Here is an 18,935-nt window from a genome sequence, read left to right as displayed (position 1 = left end):
AATCAGATTCCAGAATTAATTGAATTAAACAGATTTGCTAAAATTAACCATTTGTTGGCAAGACGAATACTAGTACAGACCTGTTATACTTTGATTTGTAGGTTGTGATAAACAAAAATAAATCAATAAATAAACCATTCAGTTTTTTAGAGGGTCACATTCTCACCGAGTTACACAACATCATGACGGTCTTGTGTCAAATCACTGGATTATGGTACAGCATCACTAGTGGCTAATATCATTAAGAACCATGACAGTTTGCTAGACAAATGGCAGTGGGCAGACAACCAACTCATGCAGTGTAAATATAGACATGGTTAGGAGTCAAGTAGTTAACAGTTAAAATAATCCAACAGCATTGCACTCTACAATCTCATCACCGCTCTCCTAGAGTCAGTCATGCCTGATTATTTCCCAGTCTCTATTTCTGTCAACCCTATACACAGACTACTAAATCAAGTTAATTTGTTCCATATCTCAAGCCCTCTGTCATCTATCCCTTATCACAATGTGACTCAATGTGTGCATTCTGGCATCTGTAACCCGCACACACATATTATACATACATGTGGATTTACATCATTTATACTGTAATATGTGCTTTTTAGTGTGTGTGTGTGTGTGTGCGCGTATATATAATACATACAAGCACATGTACACACATACAGTATATATATATAGAAAGATAATAATGCATGTATGTATTTGTTTGTGCGTATATATATATATATATATATATATATATATATATATATACATACATACACACACACGTATAAATATGTTTTGTGTGTATATATATATATATATATATATGTCCTCTGTTCCTCTGTACATTTCACATATGTGTGATGCGTGTGCTTGCTCAGGTTGTCACCTCAGGTATCTGACACATCCAGTAACCCCATCCTTGCTAGGAAGGGCAATTAGCCTTTTTCCCCATCAGAAATGCTTTACAGAAACCCAGTGTGATTTTATACCCTAATCCATTGCACTATAATAACATTTATCTGCGTTTTTCTCATCCAGTTACTTAAATTATTACCCCCCCCCCCCCCGTGCTACCAGTCAATGATATAATTACCTCATGATGTGCTTGATTATTTTTTTTTACAATCTTTTATTCCAGACTTTCTATACTATTGTTTACCTTGTCTTACTTCATTTTCTTTATTACTCTCAAGAAGAAAAAGCTTTTTAAAAAGCCTTATGCACGATATGGCTCAGTGCACATCCCGAATAGAGAGCTCTATACCTAGAGATATATCCCCTTTCAGCCCCCAACACACATCAACCCCAACCTTCCCTCCAAGGCAGTGAAGAAAGGCAAATGGTTACCTCATTCAGAAGAAATGTGGCACTGGAATCAGAAAAAGACATAGAAGGGGCACATATAGCCCAGAGCTGCACTCTCAAAATCTCTTTTTATAGCAAAAGCAGACTTTGCATCCTCTGTTGATCTGCCTGCCTGTGTTCATAGCTTTCCATCACCCAGACACTCCACTTCCCTCCCTCTCTTCCATTTACTCCTCCTTCCATTTCTCTCATTTCAGGTCTACCTCTCGCTGCTACAATGTGGTTATAATTATGGATCCATGGATATCTAAGTGCCGAATAATTGTATTAATGTCTGATAGCAACAAGCAGGAAAGATTCTTCCTGTAGTCAGATACACAAAATGCATTTTGCTGCCTTATATTCCTATTGTACAAAAGCACAGCCCCTGGCATGGATATTTCTGCTTCTCCTGCGATGCCACTCACAGAGACCAGTGTTTCTATGGCTGGAGGCAGTAGTGGGTTCTCCATTCACAGTGGTTTGATTCAAATACAATGCTTGAGCTCAAATGTATCTTCAATTTCCACGACAGGACAAAGAGAAATAATTCAGGGCTGGAGGACACATGTGACCCCATAACTTTATTGCTACCGTCACTTTTCTTGATAAACTCCATGAACCCTATTGCATGGCATCATTATTTTTTTAATTCAAAAATTTTTATTAAGCAAATACAATAATTACAGTACATACACTGGTTTAGCAGAGGTGAATGACCCTGAACAATGTGGTACGCTATGATTGAAGAGAATGTACAGTAAAATGATAAAGTCAGAATGGGCGAGGGGAGTAGAGCGAAGGAGGAGGACGGCCTGAAACAGGTGAAGGGACATCATCTTCAATTGCCAGGACTGTCGATCGTTGCGCTAGGGGCAAGCCCAGCACCAAGGTAAGCTGCTGGGCTGCCCTCATCCCCCATGCATCCCCCCAGCCCCACCTCCGCCCTGCCTCTGCTGCTGTCTGCACAGTACAGCTGTCAGCAGTGGAGGCTGTGTGCACCCCCGGCCCAACTTCCATGTTGACCGCAGGACGCTGCGGTACAGAGGTTGGGCTTCCCTCATTGCTGTAAACGGGACCCAGGTTTTTGCGACGGTGTAAAAGGGGTATAAATTAGCTCCTTCTAGAACATAATAGATAGAATCTGATTGGTTGCCCATAGCAACATACCATCTGAAATAGAACTCCCATCTTAGTAAATAAACCCCAAAAGACGAGCCGTCAGCGTCTGCCAGAGAGAGATTGCTTGTGAGCACTTGCGTGTAGCATACAGTAAATATGGAGGGCCCTCTTCAAAAAAAAAACCTAAGACAGCACCAATATAATAAGTATCCTACAATATAACAACAGCTGAACCATGTGCATAGCTATAGTTGGAGCAGGGGGAGCCCAGTTTACTGGCACCCAGGTCATTTAGTTGTCTAGTGATACGAACTAGGGAACTACAGTGTGGCATAATATGTACTGGGTGCACTGTATGTCAATATGTGAATTGGAGAAGTGTGCAGTACTGTATAATGGAAACTAGGGCACATCTATGAGGCATGAGATGAACTAGTGCTCTGCTATGGAGCATACAATAAACTATGGCATTACAATGGAGCAGAACCTTAACTAGGGCACTGCTATGGTTCATAAAATGAACAACAGGCTGCAGAAAGAGGTGCCTCAAATTGTTACTAAAGGGCCCACAAAGTTCTGACTTTGTGGGCCCCCCTCATCCCCCTCCCCCCTCCGCTCTGACCTGGTCGGGGGGGAGGGGGAATGCGCCCCGCCGTCTACCTGCTCCACAGCACAGTGTGAATAATATGTCAAAAAAATCTTCATGCGGAGTTGTATCAACTTTTATGAACTAAAATACTTTTTATGAAAATAATTACAAACGAGGACTTTTTTGGGGGTTGCTTAATGTTGTTAACCCTATAGGGCTGTTCTAAATAATGACTATAACATTGGACGCCATCTTACAATTGTCTCTGTGTATCCTACCTGTTTCCCCACAACAGGAAACCGTGCGAGATAGGCTGCCTTTTACTGTTTATTTTATATATATATATATATATATATATATATATATATATATATTTCAGCGAATTTGCCCAAATTCTGATTAAAGTGCTTATATAAAGTATATGTTTGTGTGTATGACTATGTATGTATGTGTAGAACTACATTGGTGTATAAGTGTATGCTATGCGCATGATGTAAAATGTGTGACCATACCATGTGTGTCCCAAATCTTGTTATTTAGGCCCCTCCCTCATGGTCTTAAATGCCCAGGTTCACCCAAAACCTCCCCTCCCAGTTATAGCAGTTTAATTCTGTGCTGATGGCTGGCAATGCACAGCAACTGCAGAGCTTTCCAGACAACCTCTTTGCTAGGACAGGCTTCCGTGGGAGCTGCTGGGAAGGTTTGTTTTGATAAATTCCCTACTACAATTGTTCCTGCTCCCTGCTTTACGCAGCGATAAGGGATAATACATTTTGGATTCCAACTATGGAAATTGATATATGCCTCAATAACCTCACAGCAATAAATCTAGTTAATTAGAAAATGGATTTACTTACTAAAGAAGTGAGTTGGCCTACACAGTATATCTAAAATATTCATGATGGAGATGACTGTTTAACCCCCTTCAGTGGTGTTTTTTTTTTTTTTAGGAAGTGCTCCCCACAGGGCAGTTTTTAGAGAGCGCTCCCTAAAAAAAAAACACCTCTGAGTGTCCTGGGGGCTGGGCAGCGCTGCTGAGCACTATATCAGCCACTGCCCGGCCCTGCCCCTGTCAAACCGTCAGAAGAAGCGGGGCTAAGCAGTGCAGACAGCAGCAATCCCCAGGATTTTCCAGGTTTGCCAGTCTGGGCACTGGAGCATAGCCCGGAAAAGAGTGCCAAGGAAGGGGTTAAGGTTACTTTTCAATAAAGTAGTACAATATTAAAGATGATCTAGCACAAGTTTGGATTTATATGGATTATATGACTATTAGCTAGTGAAAACACATGAGAGCTGATAGCCAATAAGATGCCGTTTTGGAGATCCAAGGAAATCCGAACCCGCTCTACAATATATCACTTTGTCTAACATAGTAACATAGAATTTAATGCTGAAAAATATTTTAGTCCATCGAGTTCTGGACTTGTAGAAATATATAAGGTGGCACTGGATTTGTAAGATACAGCACGATAATGATGGTTTCAAAAGGTGCTGAATGTGTGTAAAGAGAAAATGTAAAATTCTGTGACCCTGACTCTAGATTACATTAAGGGCTCCTAATGTTACATATCCGTTTTTATATTGATCATACAAAACGCAGTGAACTAGAAAAGTGAAATGTGATTTCACAGCCATCCATATTGTATGACAGCATTCTTAGCTACACACAGATGGACAATTACATAAAAGGATGATTAGTTCTTGGCATAACACCCATGTGAGTTGCACCATATGATTCCTTTCAGCTTTACTGAAAACATGTCAAAACGGAGGTCTTTTAACAGGTCTAGATAACCAATAAGAAGTTGTAACTGTATTCAATGGGATACAATAGTTTTTTTTTCCTGTGCATTTCCATCCCTTCTAAACTTAACACATCTCACTTTTAGAGGGATTTTATTTTTTACAGGTACCTATGAATTACTACTAGAGAAGAGGGCCACGTGGGAATATAGGTGAGTATAGTTATGTGTGAGTGGAGTGTGGATGGATGTTTTTTAAAGTTTTCTGTAACAGTGTATTTGCATGTTTATTTGAATATTTGTTTGATTGTAGAACTACAAGTGCAAGTGGACCCTTTAATGTCCTGCATGCTGGTACTTGCAGTTCCATAGGCAAATAAAAGATGTATTTACATTTTTACACTCAGTTGCTGTCAACGTGACACCCACAGCCCAAGGGTGCCGGGGATAGCCCCGGGCTTCAGCCCTGGCCCTTTGGTGCCCTGGGGGGGCCAGGGCTGACTAGTTGGGGGGATTATGTAAATCAACAGCTTGTCTAATAGGCAACAGATTGAGTGACAATGAGAAATCCATTCTCAAATGGAAAAATAAGATTAGCCAGCCTTGACCAAGTAGCACCACCAGTAGACCACTGAAGAACAGAAGAAAGCCTTAATGAATTAATTTATCAAAATATTAAATCTTTTTTTCTTTATCACATAAAATAATACATATTTTGTTCATCTCTTTGCCATCTAGTAGTCAATGAGATAGTTCTTCTAAATGTAACACCAACTGCTAAAAAATAAAGGCGGATGCATGCTGGCCTCAGGATCTATTGCTGGATCCTGAATTGGCAACAAACACATAGTAATTGGTAAAAGGAACCAATAAGGATACCACAGTGGATTGCCACTTCATACAATACTCCAAATTCTAATTCTAGTTGGTCACAGGATTATCCTACAGCAAAATAATGACAAACATCCTATCTCCAGGCTGTATCAGAACTACCTTTGAGAAAGAGAACAAGAGAACAGTATTCAAATCATGGAATGGCCAGCTCAGTCTCAAGACTTAAACCATATCAATCTGGTTTTAGATGAACTGGAAATGATAAAAACAAAACAATCTACAAGTGTAACACATTTCTGGGAAATATATCTGCAAACAGTGACTTCTTTGGTGAGTCAAAATTTTAGATTAAATTTTCTAAAAGAAGAACGGATGATTGAGATAGGAGTGGAGAGGGTTAAACATCTATAGGATGAGATTACCGCAGACCTTTTCAGGTCTGACACACCTGATATTTTGCAGCTGCAGTTTAAGCAGTTTAGCTTACTGCGCCCCTAAGGGTTCCCTTCCCTATTGTACACAGGTAGAAGGGATACCCCAAATTTCCATTTATCTATAGGCTGAGGATGACCTTGTGGGAACATGTGACTGGGCATCCAATAGGGATGTGGGGATTGCAGGAACTAGCTGGTTCATATAGGCTGGTGAGAGGAGGAATCTTCCTCTTTTTCCTAATCTTCACACCCTCCCTCCCCTTTTTTGTGGTACATGGGGGTGGAATCATCATTTTGTTAGCTGTTTGGCGGGAGAGAACAGCAGGTTACCTGTTTTTAGATCATATCTAGCTGTTTATTGATTATTTTAGGTTTGTTTGGTACATTCACCTTCGTTGACTGTATACATCTGCTGGATCATCTGAGCACGGACAGCAACCCCACCCTGATGGGTAGTCAAGGTAGAAGGTTGACTGGATACCATTTGTTGTTAGGCTGAGTATTAAGTTGGCGCAGTTTTATGGGTGTGTATAGAAGTTAGCTGTTCTTTTTTGACCACCTTTATTTATTTAATTTGATTTCAGCCATTTAAAGTTATTGAATAAATCGGCTAACAATTTCTGCCAAACAATAGACTCCGAGTCTTTATTATAGAATTAAGTTAAGTGTTAAGGGTTTATTCATGCACATGGTCATTCATCAACCATTAAGATGTTTTATGATTTGATATTTATTTTTTTATTTCTAATTGTATGTTTGTTCTATGCTTTATTCTCATAGTATATTGGGTACTTGTGTATTATAGCGGTGCCCCCGATGTACATCGCGCAATGTTTTTATCGCATCGCATGCCATACACCCGATGGCATGCGCAATTTTTGCCCCCTATGCGATGAAACATTGTATAAGCACCCTAAAGGGTGCTTTTAAGCACCCAAATGGGTGCTTACAATGTTAAATGCACCCCCACGCCACCCCCTCCCACTATAAACGTGAATCCGAAGCGTGGCGAGCGTAGCGAGCCCGCGAGGGGAGGCGGTACGCGTCCTCCGACCTTTTTCATACCCCCACTATCCACGTCGGCGTGGAGTTGAGAATAGAAAGTGTGGCGAGCGCAGCGAGCCCCACGAGGGGACGCGGATACCTGTGAAGCCCGCGAGGGGACGCCGATACCTGTGAAGGTATCCGCGTCCGCTCGCCACGCTTCGGGCTCGGTGGCTCGCTGCGCTCACCACACTTTCTATTCTCAACTCCACGCCGACGTGGATAGTGGGGGTATGAAAAGGTCGGAGGACGCGTACCGCCACCCCTCGTGGGCTCGCTGCGCTCGCCACGCTTCGGGTTCACGTTTATAGTGGGGGGGTGGCGTGGGGGTGCATTTCACATTGTAAGCACCCATTAGGGTGCTTATACAATTTTGAATCGCATTGCATCGCATTGTATGGCATTGTATGCCATACACAATGTAATACAATTTTAAAATTGTATGACATTGTACAATATCGCGCGATATCGCATCGCATCGCATACCATCGCATGCCTTATGGCAGGGGTGGCCAAACCGGTCCTCGAGATCTACCACCGGTCCACGTTTTCCAGGTTACCTAGCTGGTGCACAGCTGTAGTCGTTACTAACTGTAACATTTTAAAACATGCTGCATTCATTCCTACTATAGATCCACAGATTGCCTGGAAAACATGCACCGTTGGTAGATCTTGAGGACAGGTTTGGCCACCCCTGCCTTATGGTATGCGATGCGATGGGAGCCGCTATAATACACAAGTACCGTATATTGAAACTTCGATATGTATAAATTTCAATAAAATAGATTTGAATATTGACTTGCAGCAAATTCAAAAACAACTTTTCAAATTTCACCACAGAGAGACCCAAATTGAAGTTTAAGCTGCAATCCTGGTGGTTGGTGCATTTATTGTGTTTGATTTGGGTTTCCTTTTGGTTTTCACTTGTTTTTTCCCCCTATTTCTTCATGAATGACACCACTAAATTTTAGATGAAGATGAGATGAACACTCCTATTAAATATCCCTGTTTGGGCTGACTACCTGCTTAGCTCCATGCACACAATTGTTTATATTTTAATTCAGTTTGTGGATGTTGAATCTGAATTAAAGGTGTATATCACAATACATTTAGCTATTTTACAAATTTCAGCTGTCAGCTTAAAAGACGGGAATTTACTGCTCCCCATAAATCAATCTAAATTAAAAATTAATATTCTCTTTAATGCGTCCAATACTACCAGTGAAGAATATCCCCTTGCATCACTAGACCTGCATAAGTTTGTACACAGAAATGTTTAACACCTAAAAGCTTTCTTGACTGCCGAATCCCTAGATAATAGATTCCATTTGCACCAGTTCCCAACAAAGGTCAGTTCAAAGGATGATGTCATTCTATCAGATCTAAGTTACATTACAAAGTGTAGAAGAGAAGCATTAATATGATCATAGCTAAACACATTGTAAAAGAAGAATAAGTTATGTCCAAAGTGCTATCACAAAACCATTGCCAGGGTTTAATAATCAAAAGCAATAATCGTATTTAGCCATATACATTTTAAAACTTAATTCTTGTTCTCAAAGTCACATCAACAAACATCCTTCAAATCTGTTGCCTTGAATTAACAGGGATCTCATTCAGTACAATATTTCTGCCATACACTCTTTGGGGTCAAAGGCGCTACAAACTGATCACTATGAATTTGTGGCAGTAGAGGACGTGATTCAGGGTTGCCTACTCTCCTGGAAAGTTGGGACCTCCTCCCAGAAACCGGGCAACCCTCCCGCAGAGCCGTACGCTCTGGGTGAGGGATCCTTTACTGACATCCTGAGATAAAGAGACCTTCATCCCCCAGGTCTGTTTATCCATGAGGTTCAAAAATAGGACAGAGGCTATTGATCCATCTAGGACCTAGGTGAAATTGAACCAAGCTTTTACATACAATCACATATTATACACTCCTGATGCTGCTGTCTGCATGTAAATACAGCATCTGTCACACCCCTGACTAACCCCACACTGTCACCAATACCCACTTTCCAGCACCTCAAACAAAAGTTTGAAAGTGGCATCTCATAAGTTCCAGCTGCCCTGGACTTGTATGATCTCTCGGCTGCTGGTACACGCCCATCTCGTACTCCAAATACATTTAGCATGTCCAATAAGAGCATTCAGTTGGATAGGCTACACATACACAGTAAATGGGAAGTCTCTTTCAGTAATGCCCCTGCGTAATGCTTTGCTTAATTTCCAGTCACAGAATTAGGAGACCCACAGCTGTAAATAGAATCCTGTGCTATGGATTTGTGGTGTATAACTAAGAACACTACAAGTAGAAAAGGGAGCTAGGGATGCCCTATCAGAAAGGGATCAATTTGTGTATGGAGGTATTGAAACAGAATGTGTTCAACTAATTGAAAAACTATCATAGTAAAATGATGTATAATATATTATATGCTGTGTACAGTTGGTAAGTTAGATATCAATTAACATGTTTTATAGAAACGTGTGATTTTTAAAATTGCTCAGGTTCCACTTACCATATGTATTGTAAAGTCAGTCAGTTTAGTATATCCTTTGCCTACAGTTCATATGACATATCGGGCCATATGTAGTAAGGTGAGAGTTTCAGAAAGTGAGAGATTTTGGGAGAGTTTTCCATCTTTTTAAAGTGGCAATTATTTATTATTTATTTATTATCAGTTTCTTATATAGCGCACACATATTCCGCAGCGCTTTACAGCGTATATTTGAACATTCACATCAATTCCTGCCCCAGTGGAGTTTACAATCTATATTCCCTACCACATGTACAGGCACACACAGACATTCTACGGTAATTTTTGTTAGGAGCAAATTAACCAACCAGTATATTTTTGGATTGTGGGAGGAAACCGGAGTACCCGGAGGAATCCTGCATTAGCATGGGGAGATTAAATAAACTCTGCACAGTTAGGGCCATGGTGGGAATCAAACCAATGACTTCAGTGCAATGAGGCCATAATGCTAACCATTACACCATTTACACTGCAAAACCAGGTTGATTTTACTATGTAACTGATTGCCACTTAAAAAAAAATGGGAAACCTCTCCAAAAATCTCTCACCCTATATTTGACCCATGATATTTAGAGATTTAGCTTATATACTGGAGATTTTCATCAGTTACCTCTAAAAGTAGGATTATAGTACTTTTACTTTAAGTTTTAATGCCTTTTTTTTTTAACTTATCCTTGCCTTATAACCTTCCAATTATTACGTGTAAGGAACTATTTATATCAAAATGGATGAGACCTATATTTAGTTATTAGTGTCTGCATTTGTTAGGATTTTATTTCACGAAGAAAAGCAGTGTATGAGGCTTCAGCTATCAGAGCAAGCTGAGCTTTTGGGAATTTAGTATATTGGTTTAGACAACAGTGCCTACTGAAAATAGTGAGGACTGCAGTATCCTGTATTCCTCTGTACAATTGCAAGGACACTTACATAATGTGGGAACTGCTGTTTTTGCATTATTTAAGAGGCTGATAAGCTTGATAAGTATGCCCCAGAGTGATTATAGCATCGGTGCTCAGGACCAGCTCAGAGTATAGCATTGGTGCTTTGAGACCAGCTTGGATATCTTTGATGTAAAAAAGAAGCATCTCCCAGACAGTAAATCGCTATGTAGTGTATACTGCAGGGCTTTTAATACTCTACTAGAGCCTGATTTCTTGGAACAGTATCATACTCTGTAGCTCATTCCTCTCAGAAATGGACAGAAATACAGCTGCGCAACATTAAAATACCAATCAATAAACCATTAGTAACGTATCAAGTTACTCTGAAAATACTTTTAACTGAAATATATACAAATATCAAAATCTGCTTATATAATATATGGATGTTTACCTCATAGAATAACAAAAGGAATATTCTGTTAATTGAAATTTAAAAAGAACAGATAAAAAATTAACTGATGGTTCAAATTACTTTTTGTTTTCTTCAAATCAATAATACAGGATACTGCAAAGTTCTTGCTGACTATGTAGATGATAAGTAATGCTATCAGCAAAATGCTTCTGCTCTGCTATTTTTAGGTAAATAATATATTAAAGCACATAGCTACAGTATAATACAGTACATAGTCAAATCTGAATGCAGTTGAAGAATAGTATATAAAATATATATGGCTTCTCAAACTTTTTGGTCTGGGACCCCGTCAGACCATAAAAATTATAACAGGACCCCAGGAAGTTACTGCAAAATGCACGACAAACGTGTTGTCAGTAGACGGCACTTGCATGGCACAGCTCAACTGATTTTTCGGACTTCTTGGATCACAGAAGGCCAGATGCACTAAGCTTCAAAAGTGATAAAATGGAGAGTGATAAACAGCCAGCCAATCAGCTCCTACCTGCCATGTCACAGACTGTGTTTGAAGAATGTCAGGCAGGAGCTGATTGGTTGGTTGTTTATAACTCTCCATTTTATCACTTTTGAAGCTAAGTGCATCTGGTACTCACTGAGAGACTAGAGAAGTCATCAGCCTGACAGACAGTAATACCACATGTCGAGATGGTCGCGACCAACTTTAGGGTCAGGACCCAAAGTTTGAGAACTGATGAACTAGTATATTGGATTGGGTATCAAACACCCCCCCCCCCCCCCCTTGCACTTACTCTATCTGCATATTACCTTCTCCCCATTCCCCCACAGTGGAAACCATTAATGTGGAGGCCTCAAGTCATGCTCCTACTGTACATATCTGTCTCTGAAAATACTTAAGGATTATGTTTAGATACTTGCTATCCAATGAAAAGGAAATTAAATTTACAGCATCACTTCCTCTTTAAATGACCTATTACTATTACTTCTGAACTAAGATTTTTTATATAGTATATTTGTTTTCAGGAGACGGACACATTATTTAAGTACTAGTTACCAGCCTGTCAAAATGACGGAACAACATAACAGTAATGTCAGCACCAGCGGCTGGGTGCGCCCAAATGGAACTACACTTGAATTGTTCCATTGAGCATCATCTAGTGCAGGCATGTCCAACCTGTGTCCCTCCAGCTGTTGTGAAACTACACACCCCAGAATGCCTTGCCATAGTTTCGGCATTCCCTAATAGCAAAACTTTGGCTGGGATGTGCAGTTGAAACAGCTGGAGGGCTGCAAGTTGGACAAGCCTGGTCTTGTGTATTCCCCCTTAGAGGTGAGGAAAAGCATTAGCTATTTATTATATAGAGGACGGGATGTTGTAACATCCGCAGCCCTTTATCGCCCCCCTTCACCGGCCACTGAATTTTTAATAACGACATATGTTCTAACATATGTGGTTATTAACGCAAGGGACAGCTCTTGCGATAAGAGCTGTCCCTTGCGATGCGTGCCGGCACTGGACTTCCGGGTCTGTGACCCGGGAGTCCATCTGCGCATGCGCAGAGTGATGCGCCGGCCGCAGGGCATGCTGGGAGGGATCCGTGACGGATCCCTCAAACAGCGCTGCGGTAAGAAGCCCATAGGCTTCTGCAGGGAATCATCAGGTGATTCCCTCCGCAGCACTGGCACTGCGGAGGGGGGTTAGAGCATACAGAAATGCGGTAAAAACCCAGATAACGTTTTTTTTACCGCATTTCTGTGTTAGAGAACTGCCCCCACAATGAGAGACACTTATTACAAAGATATTGATGTAGATGTGTACAATAGCAACAGAGATGTGTACAATAGCAACAGCAGTCTCCATAGCTTTCTATGGGCACTGCATAAATGCCCAATTTACCAAGCATCACAAAAAAATGGTTTTGGTGATTGGTTCTGACCAGTGTAGCTGTGGCTGTAGACAGCATGGCTGTGCTAATAAGGGGCATGGTCACGCCTCCTTACAAAATATCTCAGTAAAAATAGCATTTGTAATGTCACAAAGTGATGTTGTACACTCCACAGTCAGGGAGGCACTGTTGTACCACCCAGCCAGGAACAGATCAGGGTCTGCACAGCAGAAGCCTCACAACACATACAGCAGCCCAGCCTGGGGACACATAGGGGCAGATGTAGTAAGCTTTAACAAGAGATAAATCCAAGGGTGATAAGGAGAGATAAATGCCCAGCCAATCACGTGCTAACTGCCATGCTACAGGCTGTGTTTGAAAAAAGTCAGTTAGCAGGTGATTGGCTGGATGTTTATCTCTCCTTATCACCCTTGCATTTATCTCTTGTTAAGGCTTAATACATCTGCCCCATAGACAGAAGGCACAGACAGGCAAGGAAGGGAGCAAGGCAATTAGTAGAGCCAGGCCACCGCCAGGCCCCTCCATCAAGCCTGGGTAATCAGTACCCACTCCCCCACCCAGAGGCAGATGTAGACCTCATGGGGCCCTAGGCAAGATTCCAGTTTGGGGCCTCCCTCCCTCAAACAATCCGTAGCACTATATTTTTGCTGCTGATTGCAGTGGCATTAATAGAGTACCCCGGCGTGTGGACAGTCTACTGATAAATGCTCAGCTGTGTGAACACCAGCATTGCGCAGAAATCTGAATCAGGCTCTAGGTCATTTGGAAGTAAGCTAAATACTGTGTCACATGTAAAGTATGTAAAGTAAACTGACTTCCCACATACAGTATAGGGAATAAAGCCAGAGAAAGAGACTTTGGGAGTGTGGACAGGTCCATGTCATGTCATGAACATCTTGCAGTAGTTGCACAATGCTCCTCCACAATTTTGGATAGCCAGGACCTGCAGGGCCCTAGGCAGATACTACTCTACCCCCACCTATTTCTGCCCCACTGATTGTAGCCTAAAGACTATAGAATCACATTTACTTCAAGAAGCGGGGTCTTTGTATATATCCAACAGCCCATACTTACATATTCAGGGCCATGCTAAAACTTAAAGCTAAAAAAGCTAAAATCTCTTCCACTCTGGTTCATACTTGCCAACTTTTGAAAACTAGTTTCTGGGAGATTATAGTTGGTAGCAGAATTTTGCACAGCTCCCCATTGAGGGGGCGTGTCATGATCCACCCAAAGGGCGTGTCTAGTTCCATATATGGAGAGATTGTGAAAAGAAATTGTGAAAGGGGCACCTAGAAGTGTGGGTGTGCACTGCTATATCTCTGAGAGGTATCTGTTAAAATGACTTACAGTATATCCAAATGTAGATGAGCCCCAGAGCAGGTAGTAAGAGATACTATACTTGGTAAAGTGCTGGGAAATGGTGCTGATGATTCAATGTAAATGTATCTATCTCTCATTCCTTTTTTACTCAAAAATGTAACAGTGTAATTTGGGCTAGGTGAAATGAGGGAGATTGCTAGACTAATGAGGGAGAGAGGGAGATTGCTGCTATTTCAGGGAGTCTCCTGCAGAATGCAGGAGGGTAGGCAACTATGCTCTGGTTTCTACAGAAACATTACTTTATTTCTAAAGAGAATAGTACTCTCCTTCAGAAGTAAAATTATGAAGGGTTCGGAACACTGTATTATTTCTGCACTAATCTACATACACAAAAACAAAATAGTAGTTCCATTCATTTTCAGAAGACCTTTGACGACAAGGTACAACAAGCTATGTAATGTACATATTTTCCAACTTTGATGTCATACAAGTATGAAAAATGTTATACAAAAGGAGAAAAGGATGACTCTCTTTGTTGGGGCACAACTTAAATATAAAATATATAAATTTTTATTGATATGCGTTAAAATATTGAACTCACTGCAAGAACCTCCAAAACTAGTACGATTATTAATAAAGTCTCAAGAGAAAAGGGAAAGGGAAAAAGAAGAGAAGAGGGAAAGCAAGTATTGCTTTATCGATTATAGTATGACAGGGCAGAAAGAACTATGTCACAATATCCAAGGATTATATAATTGAAGATAAATTAGAATAAGGTTGGAGATAAGATAAGAAGTAAAGGTGTGTATGTATCAGCCTCGGTCAGATATAATCTCAATGTGGGGATATTCTCCCATGAGATACATTGATAGCCTGGCTGATGTTAATTTTTAATGGGTATGTGACAAGAAAAAAGGGAATAAATAGGGAAAATTCATATAAAAGAGACCCTAATTAGGTCTGTAATCTTAATTTCTATACGAAAAAGATATGTATGTCATCTGGGACCATACATTTATGGCGAAAGTATTACAAATATTGTGTGGGCTGTCACTGTAGGTAACCGCAGTGTATATCACTGTGGTACCAGGCGGTTGTGGCTAATGTCACAAAGATATATAATTATACATATATATGCACGCAACAAATCTGAGCAACCTAGATATATATTTTATTTTATTTTAATATTGAGTGGAGATAGATACAATGTGTTCTCTCTGGTCTCTGATCGTTCCTGCTTTTCAGCCGTGTGTCTCAAGGACAGTGAACGGACCGAATGAGGGGCTTGATCAAAGTAGAGGCCAGAATGTTGAGAACAACTTTACAGTTGAATATTACAGTAGAATGCTGAGTCAGTGCTAGTCCCCCCTTTTTTTGTATTTAAGTATGAAAAATGAGATGTTTGTTCTAATACCATTTTGTTACGTTCAGTAAACTAGTCTACATTACTGCCTTGAGTTATAAGAAAAAGCAGTATCACTTTGCAGCATCCAAAGAGGTTGATTTAATTAGCGAGCCTTGCTGACTATACTCTGCAGCTGTGAACTTTATGATTTTTGTTCACAACCCCACAGAGCAGCGTACAAATCTGAGAGTCTGGGATCTTTGTCACGAGGGGGTGAGATGAGATGCCAATGCCAGCGTTATTATGCCATAACAATGGCAATTCCCCCTTTTTGCAGGTTATTAATTTGACCCCATGTGTTCTCAAACAATAAATATATAAAGCAGAGGTGCCAAACGTCACCATTACAGCCTAGGTTTCAAGAATTCCCATAGTTAACCCCAGATGGTTATTCAGTATCTAATTGACTGAGATAAAAATTCTCACCTGTGCTAAAGCATGTATGTCTTTATAATTTGTACTGTAATGGCAGAGTTGGGGAACCTCTGGTTTCAAAACAATATATAGATAAAGGGGAGGTGCCCATCTCTGCCATTACAGTCCAGGTTTTAAGAATTTCCATGCTTAAGATGGTTATATCAAATTGACTCACCTGTGCTAAAACATGGATATATTTAAAACTACTGTAATGGCAGAGTTTGGGAACTTCTGACAAAAGCATGATTTGTGTGGGTACTAGACAGAAAAATGCCTAACATTAAAATAAGAGTGTTTGCATTCCTCATAGGTGGGTGAGAAGGAAAATCTCAGCAGCGGTGGGGTTAATCATGAGAATGAGAGGACATCAGAACTGTCTTTAGTGCATGCATTACTTATGTGCAATTAAACGTTGTTATTATATGCGTACTAGAAGTGCTCTCAGCTGGTGTGCAACATTCTGATGTTAGCTGTGCCCTATTATAAGTATGAGACTGGATCAGTGCTCAATCTGTGTCTCTCCACCATATCTGGCTCTGCAAAATTAAATCTAGTTTTTCAGTAGCGCTACAAAACTATGTGAACCAGTTTGCATACTGTACACCACCCATTGCACAGAATTACTTCACGCTGACTAACTCTTCCCATCAACCCATGTAACTTCCTGCAAATAGGTTTCACTGGTAGCAGCATATATTACCCCTCTCAGACATTTGACCCAGCAATTAACCGGCAATTAGAGTGCCGAGTCATTTTGCGGGGAGCAGCCTGATCCCCTTTCACACTGAACAGCAAATTACCGGGTTAAAAATTTCAACCCGACAATTTGCTGAATATCACAGGTATTTCTTCTGAGTGAAAGGGTCAACCCGGGTCATGTATCACAAGTCCTCCACTCTGGTAAATCCAGGATCGGAAACCCGGGATTTATGGCCCAGGTTGGCCCTTTCACACAGAAGAAGGACCCGTGTTCAACAGCAAATTACCCAGTAATCTGGTTTTCTGCTGGAAAGGGGTATAATTGTAACCTTTATTCTTGGGCATTGAGCTTATCAGTTAACTAGAAATAAGTTGCTTGTTTGTCATGGTTGGATATTTTACGTTCTTATGAATATTGTCTGTCTCACTGGGTGTAGGTGATAGATACTTTAACAAAGGCCTTGAAATATTATTTATGTTCTTATGTAACACATGACTTTCATTAAAGGAATTAAGAACGAGATTGCATTTTTTAATGAGTAGTTTAGAAAACTATTATACCCCTTTCACACAGAAAATGATCAGGTTAAGCATCTCTACCTGCTACTGTGCCATTCAACAAGGGTTCTTTTCTTGTATTGAGAAGTCAGCCCAGGTCGAAATTCCTGGGTTTGACCCGGGTTGACCCCATTCATACAGAAGAAACACCTGTGTGGATCAGCAAGTTACCGAGTAGAAAGGTTTGACCCAGTAATTTGCTTTTCTGTGTGAAAGGGGGGTCAGACTGGGACTGGCAAAACAAACCGGCATTTAAATGCCGACTAAATGCCAGGATTTAGGGACATTTCTGTGATAAATTGGTATTACATAGTCACTTATAAAACCCTGCAGAGCATTACTCTACCCATTACAGAGCAGCACTGCCAGCTGAAAATATACAGAAAAAGCAAGTATCCTCTTCACTGATATATAGTTATTGATAAATGAAATCTATTAAATAAATAGGCCAGCAATTAATGATCAGTTTGTAATGCAATTTAGTATCAGGCTACAAGGCTCATCCATAGGTGAACATTCTAATCTAAGTTTAAAATAAGTTTAAACTTAAACAGTTGCTATTTGCATTAGGAGTCCCAAATGTTACATGACATACACAGCAAATGTGTGCGGTCAAGAAGATGGAGATAGTTGGTTCTAACAGGCTCCTTTTAATCTCCCTCCTGGCATTCAATATAATTTTGGTTTATCACGATTGTGACCTCATAACGTCCTGTTCCACTGCCACTGCCACGGCAAATACCGTAACACTTACAGTTCTATAAGATAAGACAAAACTAATACTACTACTTAATAATAATCACAATAATAATATTCACAATAATAAAAAATAATAATAATTATTATTATAATGCAAAAAGTTACAATTGTATTTTTAATTATATTGTATCAGTGCAAAAAAAATATTATATATATATATATATATATATAAATATATATATATATATATACACACTCATTTATTTTATTAATAAATATTAAATCTATTTCGGATTACCAATAAAAACACTTTTGAAGCAAAGCATTACCTCGTTTAGCAGGAACACACTGGAATTGGAAAGCGACATGCAAGGAGGACCATTTGCAGACAGAGAGCAGATCAGGAGCACTTGCTGCCACAGCTCTCACATCACAGCACGCAAAGCTTCTGGAAGCTCAGCCCTCTGCATTTTGGTCTTACAGGACTTTAGTGTAGACCTGCCCACATTATTTCAGCATCATCACTACACTGTTCTCACTGCTCAGATGACTAATGGATGACAAAGATCATTGTTTCTATATACAGTATATGCACAGAAATGTTCAGGTATGTCAAAGAGAAATGTGAAAGCAAGGAAGTTGTGGGAACTGTGGAGTAATGGATTTGTGAGCTCTCAGTGGAGATGTAAAGTTGTGGAATCAGATGAGGTAAAGCAGAGATCTCTTGAGAACAGATGCAGCGTGGGAGTGAGAGCAGTTGCAGAAAGCAGTAGAATATCAAATGCAAACCAGGGAAATGGATAAGACCTGAAATATAAAGTGTCACAAAATGTATCTTTTATCACTCAGTTATTTACCTCGGCCAGATGTACTAAGCTTAAAAAGTGAAAAAAAAAAATGGAGAGCGATAAACCACCAGCCAATCAGCACCCAACTGCCATGTAACAGGCTGTGTTTGAAAAATGAGAGGTAGGAGCTG

At 40.3% G+C, this 18,935-nt stretch overlaps 1 protein-coding gene across 2 annotated transcripts in view; it reads right to left on the bottom strand.

Annotated features, from left to right (window-relative positions):
- Window positions 1-18,432, bottom strand: part of CACNB3 (calcium voltage-gated channel auxiliary subunit beta 3) — a 170,854-nt gene extending 152,422 nt beyond the window's left edge. The window contains exon 1 of one of the 2 annotated variants that reach the window (XM_083169062.1): window positions 18,286-18,432. In XM_083169062.1, coding sequence (XP_083025188.1) covers window positions 18,286-18,324 — 39 coding nt within the window. In that variant the 5' untranslated portion in view covers window positions 18,325-18,432. Of the gene's footprint in view, window positions 1-1,338; window positions 1,507-18,285 lie in introns of those variants that run through there. The other variant, XM_083169061.1, reaches the window with a different exon arrangement.
- Window positions 18,433-18,935: the final 503 nt, after the last annotated feature.

This window comes from Crinia signifera, chromosome 2 (assembly GCF_055691185.1).
Source record: "Crinia signifera chromosome 2, ASM5569118v1, whole genome shotgun sequence".
Lineage (NCBI taxonomy): Eukaryota > Metazoa > Chordata > Amphibia > Anura > Myobatrachidae > Crinia > Crinia signifera.
This window is presented reverse-complemented; position numbering and strand designations above follow the sequence as displayed.